Source organism: Acomys minous (assembly GCF_964271855.1).
Source record: "Acomys minous genome assembly, chromosome: 18".
NCBI lineage: Eukaryota > Metazoa > Chordata > Mammalia > Rodentia > Muridae > Acomys > Acomys minous.
Genome location: NC_140501.1, coordinates 33469962 through 33494927, shown reverse-complemented (window position 1 = coordinate 33494927; position 24966 = coordinate 33469962). Strand labels below are relative to the sequence as shown.

General features: G+C 37.4%; 1 protein-coding gene across 3 annotated transcripts in view; it reads left to right on the top strand.

The window, feature by feature from the left end:
• Positions 1–24966, top strand: part of TDRD3 (tudor domain containing 3) — a 130528-nt gene that overhangs the window by 91721 nt on the left and 13841 nt on the right. For all 3 annotated transcript variants that reach the window (XM_084767881.1, XM_084767880.1, XM_084767882.1), the window contains one exon: positions 4700–4825. In XM_084767881.1, coding sequence (XP_084624007.1) covers positions 4700–4825 — 126 coding nt within the window. The remainder of the gene's footprint in view (positions 1–4699; positions 4826–24966) is intronic.

Sequence of the window (24966 nt, the reverse complement as noted above, 5' to 3'; positions counted from 1 at the left end):
TAGCAGCTTGCTGTCTCCGCATACTGTGACTTAATTATGTATTCCTTTCATCAGTATGGTCTTATCGTCAAGTTCTATAGGGTAACCAGTGCCACTGGGAATAACCTGTAACGTTTGCAGTCCATGGGAACTCACTTGCCAACAATACCAAAAGATGGAATCCATTCTTGGCATGGGGCTTTTGTTGTTAGCTTGTGAATGGCTTATAAGGGTGTTATTGCTTTGTTACAGGCTAACTCTATTTAAACACACTCTCTCTCTCTCTCTCTCTCTCTCTCTCTCTCTCTCTCTCTCTCTCTCTCAACTCTCTCTCTCTCTCTCTCTCTCTCTCTCTCTCTCTCTCTCTCTGTCTGTCTCTCTGTCTGTCTCTTTGTCTCTCTTTCTCTGTCTTTCTGTCTTTCTGTGTCTGTCTCTGTCTCTCCTTCTAAAGTATAGTAGCAGGTTTCCATATGACTTTTTCTAAAGATTTTTACTATTAGTTTATCTTTTGTTCCTTCCTCAATCCCACACCCTGCCCTCCCATCCTCACCCCAACTTAACTCTTCCTGTTATTCCATTATTCTTGCTTTACCTTTCCTTCCAACTTCCTCCCTTCCAACCTATGAGCCCTTACTAATGGAATACCAAAAGAAGCGTGCATATCTCATGATTCAAGCTAATATTTGCAGAGAAAATGTGGCATTTGTCTTCCTCAGTTTGGTTTACCTCCATTTACTTGTGAATTTCATAATTTTGTTTTTCTTAACAGCTGAATAATGTTCCATTGTGCAACTATAGCATCTTTTCATCCTCCATTCTTAAGTTGATAGACATCTAGGCTCTTTGCTCTTCCTAGCTGTTGTGAATAGAGCATTGGTGATCATGGATGAGCAGGTACGCTATAGTAGGGAATAGAGTAGTTTCGGTGTATTTTCGAAAGTGCTATAGCTGGAGCATGTGGAAGATCTAGTTGCAGTTTTTTAAGGAACCTGTATGTTGATTTCCTCAGCACATGCACCAGGTTTTGTTCCCCAGCAGTGAGTGTTTGGCTTTTCCCACATCCACACCAGCACTTACTGTCATTTTTTTTTTTTTTTTGACCTAAGCCATTCTGACTGGGATAAAATGAAAGTAGTTTTAATTTTCTTGTCCCTGGTGGTTAAGGATATTGAATGTTTTAAAAGGTGTTTCAGCTGCCATGGTGGTGAACACCTTTAATCCCAACATCCAGGGAGGCAAAGGCAAGTGGATTGCTGTGTATTTAAGACCAGCCTGCTCGACAAATTGAGTCCAGGACAGCCAAGGCTGCACAGCAAATGCTATCTTGGAAAAGAAACAACAACAACAACAAAAAACAAAACAAAGAAAATGTTTCCTGGCTATTTGTTTTTCATCCTTCAGAACTCTTTTAGTTCTGCTCCCATTTTTAAGCTATATTCAAGCTTTAAAAGACTGTGCTGTATCTTCAAGGCTTGGAGTGAGAATGTGTGCCCAACTTATTTTTCCTTGCTGGGATTTGGTGTGGCCTCAGCTTGCACAGGTTTTGTACATGCTGTCACAGCGGCTGTGAGTTTGTATACTACCCTGCTGCATCCAGAAGACAAAGTTTCCCTGTAGTCATCCACCCCTATAGGGTTTTTTGTTTTTGTTTTCCCTGTGGCTTGGGAGGGCAGTTACAGTATTTGTACTTAATAGGGCTTAACGTTCTACAGTCTCTTATTCTCTGAACCTTAGCTCGAGGTAGATCACTGTGTTAATAGCCACCTACTAAGATAGAAGCTTCTCAGATTAGAAGTTTGTTTACTACTATGTTTATTTAGCAGCACAATCTTACTTTTGGCAGGAGAACCATTTTCACAGTATTAATCTTCCAATCCATGAGCATGGGAGTTTTCTCATTTTCTGGTATCATCTTTAATTTATCTTTTTAGTATCTTTTTTTTTTTTTTTTTTTTGAGACAGGATCTCTCTGTGTAGCCTTGACTGTCCTCAATTCTCTCTGTAGACCAGGCTGGCCTCAAACTCACAGAGATCTGTCTGCCTCTCCTTTCCAAGTTCTGGGATTAAAGGTGTGTGCCACCATTCCTGGCTTTTTCTTTTTTTCCTCAGCATCTTAAAGTTTTCATCATGTAAGTCTTTCATTTCATTCATTAGGTTTACTACATGATACTTATTTGAAAAACATTTTAGTCATTTTACTTTATGTGTATGACTATTTTGCCTGTGTGTCTGTGTGTGCACTATGTGTATGCCTGGTGTTCATGGAGTTCAGAAGAGGGGGTCAGAGTCCCTGCAGCGGATGGTACAAACGGCTGTGAACATGTTCATGCTAACGCCCATGGAGGTCAGAAGAAAATACTTGATTTGACTAGTGAGAAATTTTTTATACTTAGCTACTTCTTCCTCATTCAGAGGCAAGAAAAGGTTGTAAATCATTATTTATGAAGCTTACAGTGTAGACCATAGAAAAATGCTACCAAGTAAGACAGTTGTGTGAGAGCTTCTGTAGTATTTCTTACAAGTGATAAGTTCAGGAGCCAGAGAAATAAGAGATTGGAGTTGAAACTCAAGCATGTTGCAAAGATCTGGTATCTGATGCAGTCTTTCCTTGAAGTCCTATAAGAATTATGCCCCAAGTAATGGCAGTAACACTCCATCAGCCAACTGTTGGCAAGACTAAAACCACCTTCTTCCGGAAAAAGGATTTCTCCTTGGTGTTTTTGTCCACTGACAAAAGACAGAATATGCACAGTCAGCCAGAGATAAATGGAGCAACAGAGAAGAACAGATCTGTCTGTGCTCCAGTAGTTGAAATTGGCAGACAGGTTCCTTCGGGGAGTGTTGAGTGTTGAGCAGACCATAGCACAGTAGTTGCTAAGCATATGTAAATTGTTTAGTTCTGGCTATGTATGCTGATACCCAAATGCCTCCCAGAACTTGGTAAACTTTATAATAAAACTTAAATCTTAATTATAATTGCCTAAAATAAAATCAGTGTGCTGGGTCAAATACAACATTTCTTTTCAACGAAGCATTCTAGTTATTTGTTATTGTGATAGCCTATATTTAATAGGTACTTTATCAACATAAAGACTGATTAAGAATTTAAGGGGGAAAAAACCCAATGTGCTGAATTAATTTGTTGCTTGTGTTGAATATATTTATAATAATGGTCCAGGCTATCTTGATATTCAAAACATTTTGAGCTATTACTGTGCTCTTAGAAGATCCTTTAAGGTGACCACTTTCATTTACATTAACATGTGCACATTCAGTTAGGTGGGTGTCTTTAGATTCTAGATTATACTCTTAAGTATTAAAAATTGGCATTATTCACTCCGTGATGCAACCAATTACAGACTAAAGCTACTTCTTAAGAAGCATGTTTTAAAAGTTTTGTCAAGAATAGACAAGTTTCAGATTTTTTCTTAACATAAAAGCAAAACTAGAAGTTTAAGAAAAGAAATAGGCTATAACTTAGGAAACACTAGGAAACTGTGCCTTAATTTTACTGTAATTATGTTTTGGAGATGATCAACTAGTATATTCTAATGTTTACATAATTCCTTTTCTATAGAAGAATGGAGAATTTGAGGCAGTTCTCCATCTCTCTTTACACTATAAAACTCACTCAATTTTTTTGCCCCCTGGACTTGAATATTATAACAATAACCTCCAAATTGTTTTCCCTGTCTGCAATCATATATCTGCCAAGTTTTTCATTGATACTGCCATCACTGTGATCCTTTTAGGCCACATGATCATTCTACTTAAAATCTCTTTCCTGTATGTGAACTGCAAACTGTTAGTGGACCCTTCATATTCTGACCTTTATTATTTACTGGCCCTAATCTGTTATTTGTTGTATAGTCATATCACATCATAACTAGTTTAAATTTTCTATTAGTTCCCTGTTTGAATCTTTATAGCCTCATAGTTTCCCCTGGAAATGCTTCTCTTGGCTAAACATTCTTTATATTTAAATGCATTCCATCCTCACAGGAGGCTCTTCCTGAGTTCTTGGATTTTTAAAATAGCTGGTCATTACAACTGTAATGCACTAATTTCCACATTATAGATAAGTTTTTATTGTTTTTTAAACATGGATAACCTTTATTAAGCCATAGACGTTTTAAAAAATAAATTAAATATATGGCTTTACTTGGTGCTATGTTTCTTTAAAGGCTTTTTAAAACTCACCTCTGTCAGGGCTATATTTTGGAGACTTGAAGATACAAACCAGACAAATGGAATACTACACTCTTTCAGTTACCCTACAGAGTCATGAGAGCTAAAGATTAAACTGTAAGTTCCTAAGAAGGCATTGGCATGTTTTCCTAGGACACAGGATGACTATTGACAGTTTTTGTGAACTGAGGCAATTTACGAGGCTTAAGATTGCAGCATATACTCAAAACCACTCAGAACACAATGGTCTACAAACAATAGAGGAAGGGAGGGAGGAATGGATAACATCCCAGCATGTTGCTCTAAACTTACTAGCACCGAGATATGCGAAGGGAACATCAGGGATTAGCGTAATAAGTGTCTGAGATGTACTACTCACTCCTAGAATGTATTGAGTAGGAACCATTTCTTCCTGATACATACTTGGATAACTCAACTTTTCAAAGGGGGTGGAGACATGGACTTTGGTACCTAGGCACTGCCTTTACAGGTAGCACTGACATCCTGTCTCAAACTTCTTTTGCTTCCTCAGTTTTACAGAGCAGAAGTTGAAGCCCTGCATTCTTCAGGTATGACGGCGGTCGTTAAGTTCACAGACTATGGAAACTACGAAGAGGTGCTACTAAGCAGTATCAAGCCTGTTCAGCCAGAGGCATGGGTACGTGATCCAAGTTCTGTACAAAGGCTACTTTGAAGAAAATAAATAGCTCTAAAAGATTATGCATAGTCACACAAAATTTGCAAGTGAGAAGTACCGAGTTTGTTTGAAAGTGGCTACTCCAACTACAGATTGTAACTTTATTGGAACTAAAAATGAATGTGTTGCAATTACTTCAGTGTATAATGTGCTCTTATACCATGCTTTGGAAATAGGTACCTTTGTTTACATGTTTGACCAACATTTGTACTTGTAAAATTGGGTTTTATGCATATTTTCTTTTTCAAATTGTTACTTTAAATTTGGCTAAGTTGTACCCCAAAGTTGTCAAATTTCCATCTCTATGGGATACAAGTTTTGTTTATTATTTTAGGTACCTATACAATTAAGAAAAGCACTTTAAATTATATATGGTTTTGTGCATTGTTTACCACATGCAAATCTTTACACATATGTATATGTGCAGAGTATATATCTCAGCATAGTGTTACCTGATTAATTTTATTACCAGTTGTTTGTCCAAGCTATATAATAACTTTGATCTTCTAAATTAGAATTTCTCTGGCTGCATAGAGCCCTTGCTTTGTAGGATTTCCCTGACTTTAGGCAGGGATTGTCATCCACATGGAAGTACAAACAGCCATTAGAAAAGTAGTGTTCTACAATTTTATTTTCACTGAATTTTCACAATTTCCATAAAGGGTCAAAATATAACTGAAAATTATATCATCCTGCCAGGAGCCCTCATCTTTGGAGCCTTGCATTGAATTTTCATGAGCTGCTTTTAAATTTGGTGTGCTAAAGTTTTTCTGTCGTGTTTCTATTGGTGTCCCCATTCTCCAATATAAATAAAGCAAGAACACAAAACACAATTGCACGATTCAAATTTAGAAGCATGGATATTTGTTGCTCTTTATTCCAGAAAAGCTGTCATTTTGTAAGGTAATTTATCATTCTTCCTTACAGTATGATATTACTGTTGATTCATAGGTTTAATTAAGAGGCCACTTCCTTTAGCCTCATTTTCTGAAGTTTCAAAGTTTTTCTGTAAAAGACCAAGATAACATCATTATCTAAATTATATATTTTTTATTGGAAATGCTTGGTTTCACATATCTTTTACTCTTCTTTATCTCATATGATGGCTATTTTCATTCTTCCTCTTTTTTTGTTAATACTTTCTAATTCAATATTAATGATTAAAATGATAACTTAGTGAATCTGTAGTCTAGAAGTTGAATCACGGCTGGCTATTTTTACATGCTCCCACTTATGGTTTTTCCCCCTGAGACTGGGCTTCCCTATGTAGTCCTGCCTGTCTTTGTCTTGCTTTGTAGACCAGGCTGGCTTTGAACTCACAGAGACCCGCCTCCCTTTGCCTTTCCTATGGCTGGGGTCAAAGGCATGTGCTACCATGCCTGGCTGCTCCCAGCTGTTTTTAGTCAGCATTCAGTGTCAAAGTGGAAGTGATATTTTTAATGCGTAACTTACACTTACTTTATCTAGAGGCTTACATGACATAAGCTATGTTTTGACAAAGCCCAGGCTGTGTTCATCGTGTAGCCAAGGATGACCCTAACCAGTCCTTCTGCCTCTACCAGTGAGAGCCGGAGTATAGGTGTGCACTCTATGCCAGCTTTAAGGTAGAATTGTTATGTAATTTAATTTTCATATTTTTAGAACTCTTAGTGAGGGATTAATTTTACTCTTTTCTCCTAAAAGAAGTATGTCCTTCCTGTCTTTTTGCTCTCCCAGGGTAGTCATACCTAATGCTGTTCCTTACTGCACTCCCCCATTTAGAGGTGTTTGGTCCTGAAATGCTACAGGACTTTCACTTTTCAGCCTTAACAGTCCTAATGTTTATTTGTACACATAGCTGAATGGTGTCAGAAGTCATAGCTGCTTCTATGACTGTATTCAGAGCCACAGCACGCTCTGTTAAATACTCACTTGTGATATACTTTCACATATTTTAGAGCTTTAAATGCCTAAACTATTTTGCAGAAACAGGATGAAATCATTGCATTTTCTGGAGGTTTTGCCATTCTTTTCTTCTGTGTGCAGAGTTTGTATAATTAATGCAACAGCTTGGACTATGGGCATCATTGCTGAGGAAATGATGAGCCATTCTTCTGTCTGCAAGAGTAGTTACTTGAGAAAAACATGTTGAAATATAGATACCACCAGCTTAACATTTCTCTTCTGTCCCCATTTAAACAATATCTATGTGTGCATAGGTGCATAGATTAAAAGCCACTGCAGCAATACAATCTATGCAGGTGTCAGTACGTGTGATGTAGACTCAAGGTAGAATTCTTAGCTTCTGAGATTGTGTTGTAGTCTATGAACACATTTCTTTCTGTACCTTGAGATCGTTTGAAGGTTAAGTTAATCAAATCTCTACAAAGCAAATCATCCACTCTCCCAATAGGAAGGCAGTCGCCTTCCTAGTCGCCTGACTCACTCTACAGATTTAAAGGGCGGCAGAGGTATAGAGAATCTCTTAGGAAGCCTTAGCACAGCTATTCATTTACACTGTGGATTATTGAACTTATAGCTTTACCTTCTTGCACTACGTGTGTGTGTGTGTGTGTGTGTGTGTGTGTGTGTGTGTGTGTGTGTGTGAGTTTATGTGAAACAGTATGTTTATTTTTGTTATTGGTGCAAGATGTTGGAAAATTGCCTCTAAGTTTTCCAAAAATCATTTTTGGTGATTATTTAATGAAGATATTTTTTCCAGTAAAGTGCGGAACAATCGAAAATAGCTTGCATAGAAACCAAAAATGCCTTTATAAAAACCAGTTGCTTGTACTGCTTCTCAGAGATGTAAGGTTAAATCAGCAAGTAAAAAGCATGGAATCTTAAGGACATGAAGACTAAGTTAATAGTCAATTGTATGGAAAATCAAAAATAAAAGTTAATGCTTTAAATCTAAGTGTTAATGTTTTTCTCATGAGGTCTAAGGGTTATTTCTTTCATATGTTCTTAGGTTGGATGTTTATTTAGTTCCCTTGCCAATCGGGATATGCCCACCTTTTTATTTCTAGAACATATTCAGGGATGATACTTTAGGTACTTAAAATATATGTTCTGATTTTGACTGAATACTTTACTTCTCTGAAAATGACTTATTAAACATCTTGCTGTGTTAACCTTGAACTTTTGTTGTTATTACACCTAGGCCTTACCTGGTTCCTTTTACTACTCTAAGACATTGCTGGGGTTTTTTGTAATTATTTTTATTGAAAATGGATTTTCCCATACGGTATATTATGATTGCAGTTTCCCCTCCTCCAACTCCTTCCAGATCTTTCCCACTTTCCTTCCCACACAAATCCATACCTTTTTTTCTCTCTCTCTCAGAAGAATAAACTGGCATCTAAAAAGAATAAGATAAAATAAGTCTTATTTTAAAAACTATTTTGTAATGAACTTTCTATATATCTCATGTAATGTGACGTTTAAAGTTCATTTTGAACCACTTAAATGCCCTTTCCCCCAACCCCCATCTTCTACTTTTTTTTTTGGACTCTATAATGGTCCCTAAACAAAGTTAAAAAACACTTTAAAGTTAAATAAGTAGAAAGTAAGTTTTTAAAAAATTTTGTGTTTGTTTGCTGTATTCCAGTTTGCACATGTGTGTGTCAACTGAAACATTATAGAGTTAACCTTATTTTAGCAAAGTAGTTGATGGAATTATACTACATGGGAAAAAACCTATTATATTTCTAAATTCTTTCTATTGTATAAGAAAACATTAGCAAGGAGATCTGCTACTGGTGCTTCCTGCGGGCCCCTTCCTAATTGGTCTTTTGAACTCTAAAACTAATAAGAGGAAAGTAGAGTAAAGACGCCGCAGGCATTTTGGAAACCCTGTGAAATGGTTGGCTGCTGTTGCAGATTCACCCTTCATTTTTCTGGATTTGTTTCTGAAAAGGTCCTTCACACTTGGGACCCAGTTGTCCCCTGAGCTTCCAAGTGCCTTCAAGACTTAGATCCCATGAGCCTCTTATGTCCTAAGAGATGTTTTGGAGCATGCTAGTGTTCAAGCTTCCTCTAAAAGTGTTCACAGCATGTGTTCTTTCTATCAGGAAGTGGCTGCTGTTCAGCTGTTATTCCAAGCAGAAAATCCGCATTGTGCAGATCACACTTAGCTCTTCAACCTTACCATGCGCATGGTTTTGGGCAGCAAGTCTGGCAAGAGGCAGAAGGATTGTTACTGTTCTGTAGGTAATCGTCCTACCCTGTGTGTTTCTGTGGGTCATTTAATTACTCAGTACATATTCCATGCACACCTCCCAGGTTTCAGGCACTATTTCTGTGATGGATATAGATATATATAAGCCCACAAATATCTACACCCTGTACACAAAAGTAAGAAATGTATTCCTGTTATATGAAGTTATCTTCAGTCTAAGTCTTTTTCTTTCTTCTTCTTGAACTCTTAAAAGCAAAATACCAGTGGAGATAATTCTTTATTCTATTCTAAAGACAAAATTGTTGTTAAAGAAAATATAATAATAAACAATATGTATTAAAAACCATTCCTGCAGCTGAGGGGATGACTGAGAGGATAAAGTGTTTGCTGAGCAAGCTTGAGAACCTGAGTTGGGTTCCCCATCACTCATGTAAAAAACTAGGTATAGAATTTCACATCCATAATCTCAGGGCTGGGAATTGAGGACAGGAGAATCTTGGGCTCACTGGACAGCCACTACAGCTGATGAAGTTCAGTGAGAAACTAAAACTAAAGTATAAAGTGATAAAGGACTGCAGCATCTATCTTCAGGCTCCCTGTGCATATATATATGCACACAGGTAGATGTGTGTGGTGTGTGTGTGTGTGTGTGTGTGTGTGTGTGTTATATGTGCATGTGTGTGTGTGCGTGTGTGTGTGTGTTTGTGTACACAGGCATACAAAATACTTCACTATCGCATCATCTTTTGTCTTGTTTATTTTTGTTTTGTTTTTGTTTTTTGAATGCAAGGTATTGCTATGCTGACCAGGCTGGCTTTGAACTCCTGGGCTTAGGCCAAGACAGGAATCTCACAAATTTAAGGTCACTGAGAAGGAAGATACGGAGTTAGGGCAGATAAAGCGATGAGTTGAAAAGGAAGCCCCAAATGTGTAAGAACATTAGGCCATGTTAGTAATCTAATTAGGCTATATGTAACTTGTACAGGGTATGGAAGATCATAGTAGACATTAAAAATAGGACAATTGTCATAGGAATTATCAGCTTCAAAGGAGATTGGGATTATGCAACAGTGAGGCTTTGCCAATTTGTATTTAGTCCAGTAGCCTGTTTGATCAAAGGCTTGCCATTCTTGCTGATAAATTCTTCAATAAGTTAGTGCCTAAATTACTACTAAGGACATAATTTGCTTTGGTCACTGAACACACTAAAGTGTGTTTTGTTTCAGTTTTTACCATTATTTGGGAAAACTTCCAAAGTGTACCATGTGGATAGTGTTCCTTTTCCTCTGTGTTATCAAGTCAGAAACAAAGTGCATTTTTAGTTTTTTAAATTATGGACCCAGAACTTCATCTGTGTTGTTTCTTTTTAATGCTTTTCATTAATTTTTATGATTCTGGCATTTGAACCCTTATCCATGCATGCTATAATCACATTATTCCACAAATGGACTGCAAATGGTCTTTAAGCTTCTTTTCAGTACATTTATTACATTTGATGTGGTTTACTTATTTCTTCCTTAGCCAGTTCCCCGCATCTTCTGCTTCCTACAGAAAGTTGCAGTCTATACCTCAGCCCTTTATTAAAGGAGATAGAAAGCCTGCTAACATGGGGGAGAAGTCTGATTCATTTATAAGTGTACTCTGTACTCACAAATACACGGCCCTAAAACTGTTCGTAACCCTTGACTCAGGATCAGCTGTGACAGATAAACTAATTATGAATATTATGAAACCCTTGAAATTTACCTTTGACCCAGCTAGAGTGGCTTTTTTGTTTTTTGTTTCTATTTTGTTTTGTTTTCAACATGGGATTTCCCTGTGTGGCCTCAGCTACCCTAGAGCTCACTCTATAAAGCAGGCTGGCCTTGAACTCAGAGATCTGCTTGCCTTTCCCTCTGGAGTGCTAGGATTAAAGGTTTGTGCCACCACCACCCCACCTCTCCTAGAGCACTTTACAGAGATATTTTAGGCCACCATTAAAATTATGCTACTTTCAGGACCTATAAAAACGTATGTCAAAATTTTGATGTAATATGTTGTGATCTCTTCAAGCCATATTTAAAGACCTTTTCAGACAGTTTCAGACTGGCCTGAGATGTCTTTCCGTGATCACTGAAAGTATAGATTGCATTAGTACTGTATGTTTCTTTTTTTCTGAAGGTGAGCTACCTCCCATGGGCAAGTAGCATGGCAGGCACTGTGGATGCCTTGATGTCTTTCTTTTAAGTTTATTTTAATGTTACTGCTCAGATTTGTTTCTAACTTTAATTAGAGTTTATAAAGCAATTTATGCCTGAATTTAAATATTAATACCAGGTTAGCATAAAATTACCTTTTTGCATTTCTGAATAATTCTAGGAGACATTACATTAATCTATTATCACTTAAGTCTCTCCTTTGCGAATGCCAACCTAAAGTATGGGCTTATGAATATATTATGTTAGTTAATTAAGGAGCTAGTTTATTGTTTACTGAATATAATTTAACGTTTTCCTTCAAAGCAGCTTCGATGGGGTACATTGGGTGAGACCACAGCTAAAGGGACCTGGAGTTGTCAGGTGTACTCTGTTTCCCCTTGGCCACCTGACTCAGCAGAGGAAGTTTGTCCCTTATGTATATGCAGGCTTTCTGTTTGCCTCGAAGCTATGATATTACTGTTCTGAGTGCTACCATTCCTTTGCGAATCTCTGCAGAGTGTGTTTGCTGATCTGCTCACTGCTGAGGAAATCAAGTGGTAAAATACACGAATCTGAATGATATTTTTGTTATGTTTATTTCCGTGTTTCTGAGGATTTAAGCTTCATATTGGGAATGTGCCTTAGAGTACCAAAGGACACTTAATTTTAAAGCTTTGGCTAAGTTGGAAGAGGTGATTTTCTTGAATTAAGTTTCTGGAGAATTTTTGGACCATTTCACCTGAATCTGTAACAGGAGACAGTACTGTTGCTCATTATGTGCTGCAGGCTCGCTTTCTCTTCGGTGGGAATTCCTTCAGTGCAGCTTTCTGTACTCAGTGATGCTGATGAACACTGACAATACTGAGCAGTGGACAGAAGGTTCATAGTTGATTTTATACTATAGTTTGTTATGTGTATTCCATTTCTTTTAAAATCTTATGTAGTTATTTGTGCTTCCTTACTTAATATTATTTATATTTTCAGCCATCTTTGTTTTCATTCTGTTTCCTACAGATTCTTTCTTTGATTTTTATCTTGTTTTTTAATTCTCTGATAGGCTGATTCCTTGTGACTTTCCCCCCATACTTTACTAGATCAATACTACTTGTTACAGAATCGTACACAGCAAGTTTTCCCATCATATCTCTAGAGGAGTGCACTTGTTTTAATTTCTTCTGAGAAACACTTTGATGCTGCAAAGTTTCCAGTTCCGTTAACCCTGGAAACTACTGGCAAGAGTTTACTTTACATGTTGGCTTGAAATAACTCCCTTGGGGGCCTGTCATTGGCTAAGAGCCCCAATCCCGAGGGAAAGGAAATGCTGCAGTAGTGAGTAACATTTAATTGCCTTAAGCCTCACCTGTTGAGTCTAGCACAATGGAGAGGTTCTAGTTAAGCTGCTTAGAGCAGTCTAAGAAAGCAGAAGGTATTGTCCATATGTTTCCTCATGCCTGAACAATCTACTTTTCTCAACTGTGTTCTGGGAAAATGTTAGTTAACAAACTTGAAGTATATTCTTATTACAGACCTTCCTTGATTTAATATCAAATTAATAAGCACTTTGGCTCTACCAAGAGGCAGAGTTAATAGACAGAGCTTCAAAGACTTAGGTGCTCATGGAGCTCCTCAATCCCCCTTTGTGAGATCCTCTAGAGCGTTCCTGTTTCCCCTGGCTTGCTTTCACATTTCTCATCTACAACATGGGAAAGATTCGGCTTCAAAGTATAGGGTGTGACTTCCAGATTTAATAATATGGTGTTGAAATAGATAAAACCAGTTTCCACCAGAATCCCAAGGTTTTTATCTTCTGCAAATAAAGGACAAACTATATTTCTAGAACCGTATGGCCCTTTATGCCCTTATGTTTTCAGTAATTGAATTTTATTACATAAAGATGATGGTTTTACTTTATATTTAGTAATGCAGAGCATACTTATTTTTTTAAATATTATTTTATCTAATTCTGCAAGTTTTTATATGCTAACTTTAAGAAATTGCTCCTTGGGAAGATTCTCCATTGTAACATTCCTAATCAGGCTTTTGCTGAAAACTTGACCTAATAGTCCACAATATTTAAATATTCCAGCATCAAGGTATTTTCATATTTCTTTTTCTCCAATAATCTAGCTTAACATAAAAATCGGATGCTATTCTTTTATTAAGATGCCATTGGCTACTACATTTAAAAAAAGTGTCCAAAGCAGTTAATTCAGCTGGGCACTTCTAAATGGAGGAAGGACCCTAGGACGTCAGCGCCTCTGTTCTCTAGCAGCATTTATGCGGGTCCTTTCCTAGTAACACAGTGTGCTTTCTCCCAGGCCTTCACATGTTATAGACTTGATTCGGTAGAAGGTGTTACTTGAAGCCTCTTAGGAAAGAAACTCTGGTCCTCTTCTGAGGGTCTCTTGTTTTATTTCCCTAGTGCCATTCCTTAAGTCAGGTGAATGCGTGAGGCATAGTCTAATTTCAGAGATTATTTGTAAGATCTGTTGGAGGTGGAAGGGTATTCTGGTTTAAACAAAATACCTTCTTTGCTTACTTAAAAGGGGGTCAAAATTGGCAGTTGGATACAACTGGTAGAAATAAAAGGACTTACATAAATAGCCAGCAGTTTGTATACTGTAAGTGCTAGCTCTCCTAAAGTTGACAGCATCAGAGTTCTAAGTTCATGTAAAACCTGAGTTTGTTCTCACAGTGGGAGGTGTTAGTAATTAATACAGTTGTGTTATCAGAGACTCCTCCTTAGACACAGAGCAAAGATCACAGCTCCAAACCAAGTCCTTACCAAAGACCGTGTTCTTTCTGTGTGAGAATGTGATCTTTATGGAAAATAGATTTGTATATGTAATGTGGGAGATATATTTTCTTCTTTCTAGTTGCTACCTGGTAATTATGGGTAAGAGGACAGTTAGACCAAAATGGCACGTTCTGGCAATATTGCTAGCCTGGCTCAGGGTTACAGCTTTGGGACGGCGTGCAGAAAGCAACCTTGGAAGCCCATCTTTGATTTTTCTAAGACTTGGATTTTTAATAGTCATTTCCTGGTATATTAAAAGTTATGAATAAATATACTTTTTTTTCTCAGATGGTATAATTGGGATATTAGGATCAATGCTTTGAGTCATGATTTACAAAGAGCTTATTATACAAAGCATGACATTAGAAGTTAGCTTAACGTAGCTTTGTATGGTTCAACCTCTAAAAGTTGTGATCATATAATCTTTTTAATTGTTGGTAATTATTTTTGGTACCACCTAATGAATGACTTAGGACAACATAATAAGCACTTATCTTAAAAGACAGGTAAATAAAATTGTCAATAATATATAAAAAGTACAGAAGTTTACTTTTTCTTATAAAATGACCAAAAAAAAAAAAAAAACTTCATCAATATTTTAAAGTATGATACAAGTCTTTAAAAAAAAAATCAAGAGCTCAGGTGTATTAACACTTTAAATTTTTTATACCTTTTTGGCAACTCCCTCTCATTTGCATACCCCTTCTTGGCCTCCTCCTTCCTCCTTACCCGAGCCTTTCCCCCTTTGTTTTGTCCCCTTTGTTCTCCTACTCATTTTGAAACTGTCAAGTGATTAACTATTAGGGTGAATACTTTCCAACTCCGACAGGACCGTGGTTCCACTGATATCTGCTTAAAGGAGGAATTGAAGCTCAGAAAATAGCTCCAGGCTTGGAGCAGGAATACCTTGCTATCCCAAGTGCTCTCATCTGTATAAACGCTTACTTTGCACTTGACCCTACTTGTTCTCATTGAGACTATCAGGGCCTGAAATGTGTGAAGACTTAACTGCAAAAATGTCTAGAAATGATGAAAACGTGGTCACAGACACAGGCAGTTTGAATTGCATCCTTATATTCTTAGGACATTAGAAAAAGAAATAAAATTGCTCACTGAATTTGTTTTAGATTTTGTTACAAATGCAAATAAGAAACTAATATGTATTTCCTTAAGAAAAGTTAAAAGTATTATTCTCCAAGCTAGACACCAGAAGGTATAAATTTTGTTAAAGAAATTTAATTCTAAAAGGGTTAAATGTATTTTAGACATAATTTAGAAAAGAGTATGAATTATAGCAAAATAATAATGCATACACATTTTTGTTGAATATGTGGGCTCTGAAAAAAAACAATGCATAGACTTCTTATTCTAATTATTACATTAAATATGGCATTAATCACCCAGTCAAGATGACTAGTTGGGTGAAAAGTGGTCTCTCAGCATGGAACACAACTGGTAGCTTGGTATCATGACTCTTCATCAGTTTTCAGAATCATTCTTATAATGTAATTTAAAAGGTGTAACTGAACCTGCTAAACAAAACATTGAGCAAACTGCTTTGCGTAATTTTAACTGTAAAAAATAAAGTTGTGTTTTTTTGAAGTGAAAATTGTTATGCTTTGAGATTTCAGTCAGTTTTGCCTAAATGGCAAAGTCTAGCCAAATGTAACTTTGGACGTAATTCCATTCTTGAGTCCAAGGATGGTGAACGTTTTCAGATTCTCTCTGCTCTGTCCTGAAAGGATCTGGTGGAAAGGGTTGCAGCAAGAGAATGAAATGTCTGCTCTGCTCAGCCTCTGAAAGAAGGGTGAGGGCAGAGCTGGTCATGGGCAAATTACTTCCACCTCCCTCTTTGCCCCTGCTTCAGCTCTAGGAGAGCTGGGAATGCACAGAAGGAATCAGAAGACCTGGGTTCCAGTCCCGGCTCTGCCACTTACTACCTATGTGACCTTGGGTAAGTTACCTGACATCTCCGAGTCTCAATTTCACTACACGCTGTTGTGAGTGAGGATTAAATAATACGATCTACATAAATACGATTTGTAGCCATCCAGCATCTATAGAGACTATTTTTATTGCCACGGCCTGGCCTCCTCCTTGCTGCTCTTATCTTCTGATTGTGCCTTCTTGAATCAGTCTAGCTGACGTCGCTACTTTTGCTCCCCCCTTCCCCTCTCCGTGTTGGAACCATTGTTCCTGCCCTTCGCATGCCTCTCACAGCCTAAAACTAAGTGGACTAATCTTCGAGCTGGACTGCAGGGTGTTGTTATTCCTTCTCGCTCTACTTTCACCTCCCTTTAATCTTCTCAGAATTGCATGCTTATGAGCTTCAAAGGATAACTCCAGTGCATGAAGATTCAGATAGTGCTGGAGAGCAGGTCTTACGTAGGCGGAAGGTCTTCTAGTCCCATTCCCATTCCCTCCATGAGGCAGGCTGACTGGGAAAACTGAGGGTAAATGTCCTTCCCTTTTATTTCTGTGTGGAAATAAGTTCCTCGGAGGTCTCACTGTATCTTAGATCTGCAGCCTGAGGAGACATGTAGAGAAGAACTAAGAGGTTTCATGGCTCTGTCTTTGGTCAGCTCTTTTGGGACTACATGGTACAGCTTCCTCTGTTAGGAAAGTGCTGGCTTGCCCTCACCCAACTCTGTGGACAACGCTTGCCCTTCTGGGTATTCAGTTACGAAGAGTGCATGGAACTGAGGAAGAGGATGTGCTTTCTGGATCACACAGCTGGCTTCAGACCAAATGATCCTTATAGGGCTTACAGAAGGCGTGATGCTCTGCTTGGTTCAGCTTTGCCCACAGTCTAAGAATGCTTGGTCTGGCACTGTAAATAACAGTAGCCATTTGCCATGGACTGCTTGCCATTAATCCCCGATTGCCATGCAGCACAGTAACACTCATATCATTATTAGATTAATTTTTAAAATAATTTTGCTTTATTTTTATTTTAGCTTTGAACCATTGACTTACACTTCATATGGTTTCTTGCTGAAGTAGCAGTGCCATCTCTTATAACTAAAATTTAGTTACAAATGCAGATGAAGCAACATAAACAGTACAGTTTAGAGTTATCAATGAGTGGAAAAATTTTAATGATATATTCATGCTGTCAAGGATGTAGTGAAATGTGGACCCTGATACAGTGCTGAAGGCAGTGTGAATTGACAGGGTCTTTTTGACTGCTCTCCGTCATGTCAAGATTTCAGAGGACTCAAATTTATAGTCAGTCATTTCATAGTTGCTAGTGTTTCGATAAAAATCAGTAATGGGATTGCAGTAGCATCCTTAAAGCAAGAAACTGAAAGCTACATAAGTATCTGACAAGAAAAAATGGTGAAATATTATCTGCCAAAACCCCACTATGAAATCTGTGATATATCTTGGTGACTAAAAACAATTTACAGGCCTGAATGAGAGCATAGCAACATACTTGTTTTAAAGTAATAAAGCTACACGTAGCTAATATATGTACACACACACACACACACACACACACACACACACACACACACGTAAAATAAATTTACCACAGTTTTCCATTATGCTTTCAGTTGGAAAAGTTAAAAGCAAATAAACGGAACAGGGATTATTCTGTGGCAATTTATCCCTCAGTTTCTGGTCTGTACATATCTGCCTGAAGAGCATTTGATGTACAAACGAGACAACCTGTCTGTGTTCATTAAACACAAGCTAGCAGTCTGCCACTCATCCAGTATTCACTGGAGGTTCTCTTTGGCAACTCTTTTTAAACGCTCTAGCATAACGACCATATGTTGCCCAAAAGCATCAGCAAAGTTCAGCTGTTATAAAATGCTTCTAGAAGTACTTTCCCAGAATTTGTTAGTAATCTTAATATGATTGTGAGAAAATTAACATTTCTCAGACTCCCTTTTTAAAATTTGATTTGATTTGATGTGTATGGCTATTTTATCTCTATGTATGTTTGTGCACCACATGTGTGAAGTACCTGATGAAGCCAGAAGAGGGCATCAAAATCCCCTGGAACTGGATGGAGTTAACAGATGGTTGAGAGCTACCATTTGAGTGCTAGGAGGAGAAGCCTGTACTCCTAACCTCTGACCATCTCTATAGCACCATACAATATCTCTTTTACTTTATCTTGATGTCAGATATTAACACATGCAGTAGCAAATGTTAGATTCACATGTGTTTGTTGGGGGTGGGGCTGATTTAAATTCTGCTGTTTGCTATATTAATTGTCCCTTTGTGGGGGAGATATCTCAGTTAAAAGAAGAAGGGAATGAAGGAAATAGGGTAGGAAATTACTTTTTAAAACTACTGTGTAGTTGGGAGTGGTAATGCATGCCAAATCACTAAGAAAGCGAGGCAAGAGGGTGACCTGAGCTCAGGATTTTGACATCAACCTAAGTAACATATAAAACCCATCTCTAAATTAATAGCAATAAGCAAACAAATAAATAAGTTAGATATCCAAGACAAACAAAAGATTAACTTTTAATCCAAGACAAACAAAAGATTAACTTTTAATCTCATGGAGCTTAACCTAACCTGTTGAATTATCTGTTTATTATGGACTCTTTGATAAAGAGAAAATTTCCTAACATGAAACAGTTTAAAGAGAGGAAAAACTTTATACATATTCATAATCATTTTTGTATTACAATTATAATATACTGTCCACCTTCGCCTATAGAATTTTAAAGGTAGAATACAAATAGGAAACGAGGATATTATGTTTAGAACAAATGGTTTTTAATGATCAGAGCATTGATTTATATAGTACCTTAAAATAACTGTTATGCGCCACAGGGGGTAGTGCCCGTCATGGTCAATTGATCTCTAACTGAACCTAAAATAACTTAAAATAGTGTTTTTCAACCTTCCAAATGCTCTGACCCTTTAATACTGTTTCTTATGTTGTGGTGACCCCAACCATAAAATTATTTCATTGCTACTTTAGAAGTGTAATTTTACTATTATTATGAGTTGTAATGTAAATGGCCAATAAGCGAGATATCTGATATGTGACCCCTGTGCAAGGGGTCACATCTTGAGAGCCACTGGCTTATAATTTTCCCTAAGACGAGAGAACCTAGAAAAATAGCTTGTCTCTAAGGTCTACTATTGAATGTTTTATCGCTCACTAAAACAAATACTACACATGGGATTTATTTTTTAATTCAAAGATTGATGAACCTCTCATACTTAAAATGTGCTACAGTGGCACATTCTTGAGTAAATTTAGGAACTTTCCAATTAAGTGTGTAGTGGAGAATTATTTGTGTTCATCTAACTTCTGGAGATAAATATCTTAGAATCTAGAATGGTAAATATGAAGAATCTGTTTGAAAATACTTACTTTGGTAAATGGCTATGTAACTTTTTTTCTGCTGGTTATGTGCTTGAAGAGCTAGTGTCCATCACAGCAGATACCAAGGAGGAGAAATCCTTATTATCTTTGAAAATTTTTATAATAAGATTAGCATGTTTGATACGCTGGTATGACTTGACTCTGTGAAAAGACTGCCTCGGGGTTCCTTTTTTCACTGGAAGAAAAGTGAAGAAAGACGGCGCTGTTTTAGACTGAGTCCTCTGTCTCCCTCTGTTCGTTATTAATGTGAGTAAGTTGTAAAAAAAATTGTTAGTATAAAATGAAAAATAAGAGCTAGATTGGCACCAAGTGTTAGGCTCATCACCTCGAAATCACTAGGATAAAATAGTTCACCTCAAACTAATAAAAAAGAGATTGTGCTGTGTCTGACACTGTAGAGAATAGAACTAAAAATAGTAGCTCACTTTAAGGAATTAGCTGTTGTGTTAGCTCACTTAGATGCCGTAGCTGCTATGGATAAGATTGATATTTTAGGGTAGCTTAATAGAATAAAAATAGATTGTAGTATACATAGCCTTGTGGTTGTTTTGTGTTAAGAAATATTGCATCCAAATACTGTTGTTTTATTAAGGTACATATCAACTTAAAATGTGAGGTTTGTAGTTATATAAACCTCATTAGAATTTAACAATATTGGCATAATCTCTTCTAGGCTACTCACCACTGCCTTAGATGAAAAGAATATGAATTTCACAGTCTACCACAGCCTGGGCAAAATATGTACTTCTAAAACCTCAGTCATGTTTTCTCCTAAAAGTAGACAAACCCTGAGGCTGCCGTAAGCAACATAGAAACTGCTCAGTGAACATCTTCTCAGATCAAAATGCCCAGTTATGCGGGGTTTTGATCATTGCTTGTTCTGCCGCTTGTTTTCCTTTAAGGCCTGGGAAGGAACAACCACCCTGACGTTCACCTCTTGCTTGAGGCCTGATGCTCTGAACTGCTCAGATGCAGCAACAGCTCGGACTAGAGTTGGGAGCTGCGCATCTGTCCTAAATTACTTCTCTTGGAAGGAAACCAAATGACTTCTTTACACCATTCATTTCTTCCTATTAAACTTTTCTATTTTAATGTTACTAATAAAATGGAGATCTTCATGGACTCTTAAAATGTAGGTCTAATATAAAATTCACAAATCTTTTAAATAGTAAATTAGTTTTTCTTGTGGCACACAGTCCTTCATGTTAATAGGACTCTGGCTACAAAGTTATAAAGTTTTTTTCCCCCCTTTAAACTACTTTCCTATACACCTTGGAAACTCTGTAGTTTGTTAGAGCTTTCATAAGTGGCTGGCTTCTGCTTTGGCACAAGCATGATGCTTTCAGCCAGTCCTGCAGTAAGTGCACCTGCCTTTGGACATTGACAGGACTGTTGCCCATACCTGATTTTTGAACAGGTTAAACCCTGTTGTTGAACCCTGAACAAGCTGTTTGTTTTTGTTTTTGTCTTCTCATGTTGATGTTTCTTTACTTTGTAAGACTGACATGCCCATCTTCCGAGGTAATGAAAGTGAAATTTGAATCGTGGATTTTATATTCTGAAAAGGGTTTGTAAACTGTTAGAAAACCTTGAACTCTGTAGGTCTCTGATTTCGCATTGGGCCTCTTTGTTATCCTTTGCCTTGCACATTGCCTTGTGATGTAGACACTGTTACCAGTAGCTGGCTAGTCCTTCCCTCTAATGGAAAGGACCTGTTTGCTATACTTTAATAGTCCCTTTTTATATTTATTTATTTATTTTGAGGTGGAGCCTTAAATAGCCCAGAGTGGCCTCAGACTTGCTCTGTAGCCATGTATAACCTTGAATTCTTGATCCTGCTGCTTATACTTCCTAGATGCTGGGATTACAAACATGTATTACCTCATCTGCTTACCGTACATTTTAATACACACAACTTACGTTCTTTTGAAGGGAGTTTTAAGTTCCACAAAGGAAAAAAGACCTGTGTTTATACATGAAGTGAAAACAAAAAAATAATGCTTGTGAGCTGGAGAGATGACACAGTGGTTAATAGTATTAACTGCTCTTCTGGGGGACTCAGGTTCAATTCCCAGACCCCACTGTGGCTAAAAACCCACCTCCAGGGGAATCTGATGACATCTTCCAGCCTCCATGGACTCTGCACATGTGTGGTGCACTTGCCTACAGACAGTCAAACACCCACACACATCAAGGTGATTGGTTATCTTTCTACTGTTAGTTAGGTGAAATCCAAGAGAAGCCAGAAGCCTCCTGCTTTCCTAGCTTGTTCTTTCTCACTTGGCTCTGCCAAGACTGCATGACAAAGGGGACTTTTCATTTTTAGATGACGACAAGAACATACTTAATACAATCACATTTTATTTTATTATTTCTTTATATAGGATGATGAACAAAGAAGATAATGAGATCTCCCAACTTACGGTGAACTTCTCAGATGTTTTGGTTGTAGGGTTATAGGTTGTTAAAGAATGCTTCCTGGATTAACCTAAAAAGCAAGTGGCAGCAAGATACATTTTTCGTGTTGTATCAGGGTGAATTCTAATTTTTATTCATTTAAGTTGATGGGAATAGTTCTGTGTCTCTTTTACTCTTGGAACAAATCATATATATATATTTTCTGTTTAGCCATCTAACTGTTAAAAATGACCAAGAAAGCTTCTTATAGTAGAGAAGACATTTCAAAAGCAAAACAAAACAAAAACAAAACTGCTTCCATATCGAACAGTTTGGAATCAGTGGGAACATGTGTAAGCTGAAGCATAATGAGTAAATATACACAAGGGCACAATGACAACCTCTTTGTTAGTTTATTAGGGTGAATGTGCCATAGTGGTTAAAGTGTGAGGGCTAGAGTTTCTTCTGGTCCCCCCAGCATATTTCTTGAAATACATTAATTAATTTAACATCTGTGGGATCCCTATGAAGTAATCATCAGTATCACCACATTAAGAAAAAGTGCAGATACAGATTCTGAAGCATTAACTTTCTTGCCTAAAATCTTTGGAGTCTTAGTCGAAGGACTGGTTTAGATTTGGCATTTTTTGACACCACAGGGAATACACTTCACTTGCGAAGGGGAATAAATGATACTCACCGAGCTGTATGCGAGTTTAGTGACATACGTGTTCATCATGTTGGTAGGCTTATATTTTGATAAATTCGTCAAACAAAATGTCTTTTACCTAGTGCCAGTTATCACAGAGAGTCAACTGAGTTTCCTTATTTCTCTGAAAAAGTAAAAACAGTACATTTGTATGGTATTAAGAACAGAAATGAAGATGACGGTTGGTAGAAGCATGAGCTGATGCTTCTCAAGGGCAGGCAGGAATTAGAGGTGAGCCCAGAAAATCAGCCAACCTCCTTTTCATGCTATCCATTGCCGGAAGAATTAAATCTTTTTTTTTTTCCTTTCTTTTTGGTTTTTTGAGACAAGGTTTGTCTGCAGCTCTGGCTGTCCTGGAACTTCCCCTGTGATGAGGCTGGCCTCAGAGATCCACTGCCTCCGCCTCTGGAGTGCTGAGATTAAAGGCGTTTGCCTCTATCACCCTGGTGGAAGAGGTTAATACTATGTTGGGATGTCTTATCATTTCCGAATGCACTGCAAGCTAGTGTCCCGGTTCAGGTGTATAGTCACTACCCATCTAGAAGTTCCCTTTTGGGAGCAGTCCTCTAACTTCCACCCACACTGCAGAAATTATGACATGTTGTTGCACAGTCATTCACAATTGCCAATAAGAGTATTGTGTCTGAGTGAGGCTATTGGTATGCACAGACTTCAGCTGCATTTAATGTGGAGCTCTGTGCTTAGGTTTAGAAACGAATCCTCAACAAATATGTAATGAATCAGACTTGGGAGCTAGTCGCAAGGATCTCACTCAGTGTTAAGCACAGTGTGAATAAACTGGTTGAGCAACTGATAAAAGCTTTAAAGCAGCTGCCACATATAGTTGTACATTGTCAAGCAGAGGCGAGTACTTTGTTCATGACAGATATGTAGTAGTATTATCTAGGCCAGTCGTATTTGAAACATTAGCCCAAGTAGCAGCCTGTGTGGAATAGCCAGTCCCAAAATGTGAAGGACTGTTCAGTGATGGAGATCCTGGAAATAATGACACTTGACGAGTGACTCTTATTAAAAGAATGAGAAAATGTAAAAAAAAAAAAAATCCTTCATCTTACACAGTCTAATCTGGATATGGAGGAGGAAACAGACCCAGCTGGAAAACCCAGCCAGCAGGTCTAAAAGTGCAGCCTTCCTTTGTAGTAGGAGAGGCAGGACTGCTGATGCCCATGCCTTGACCTAAAGGAGGTACCACCTGCATTCCTGTGGTGAGGGGACAGCTGTGCCCCCAAGCACCTCACATTCCTCAAACGGTAGCCTTAGTGACCTCACTAGCCTTGATGAGTGTTGTTAAATGTAGGGTTGCTTTTTATCACTCAGAAGATCATGAAGACAGTGTTGTGTATACTTGCTTTAAGACCTGGTGGCACTCAGAGGAAGGACAGCAGGTTACCAAGAAGAGACTTGATACCCTATGAGCATATACAGGGGGAGGAAATCCCACTCAGGAACAGTCATAGGGGAGGGGAGTAAGGGGAAAAATGGGAGGAAGGGAAGAATGGGAGGACACAGGGATGGGATAACCATTGAGATGTAACAAGAATAAATTAATAAGAAATTTTAAAAAAAGATTTAAATAAAAAATATTAAATTTTTATTTGTCTTTTTAAATTCCTTAATTCTTAATGAAAAAGAGAAAACAGGAAAGTATCCATTTTGCTGCCATTCGATACTGATAATTATATGAAGCATTTCCTACCAAATCTCCCTTTCTGACCTCAATTTTAAAAGTAGAGATTTGTTCTATAATTTATCAACTGAACATAAAGTGTTGTTGTTTTTCTAATTCAGTTTTATAAATTGGTGTCCAGGTCCCTGTGGCATACCATATGAATCTATTTCAGTTGGTCCCTAAAGGGAATTGCATTGGGCTGTTTTACAGTAAAAGCCAGTTTGGTGTTAAGATCTGGTAATTACTGCTTTCTGAGAAAGAATTATTTTTGTTATCTTAAGTTCTGTTATATTAGCATACTGTTGCAAATGGTAAAAAGTAATATAAATTATGGAAGTGAAATAGGAGTTGTCACTTGTAATTAGTGCTCTTGATAAAGTATATAAATTATATGTTTGTTATATATAAAATATTATGTATATTATATGATATTATGCTTAGTTATAAAATATTCTAGAACATGTGCTCAATTATCATATTTTATAATGCATTGCTCCTGCAAATATTAAACATTTACCATAAATTTATCTGTGGACATAGGAGGCCATTACTACTGTCCTTCTCCTCCTATATACTGCTTTTAACTCCTTTCTTTTACTGTCAGTGGTATTTGTTATTTTAGGGGTATAGGCTAAAAGCAAGATATTCAAGAGGTTGATCATGTGACTTTATTTTAATTTCATCTCAAAATACTGAAAGTTTATCAAATACTGTCTGTAACTTTTGATGATTATTTTTCAGCTATGCCCTTTTGCTAATTTCCTCCCTTTTTGGTCTTTTTCTCTTTTTTTCCTTATACACAAAAATGACTGCC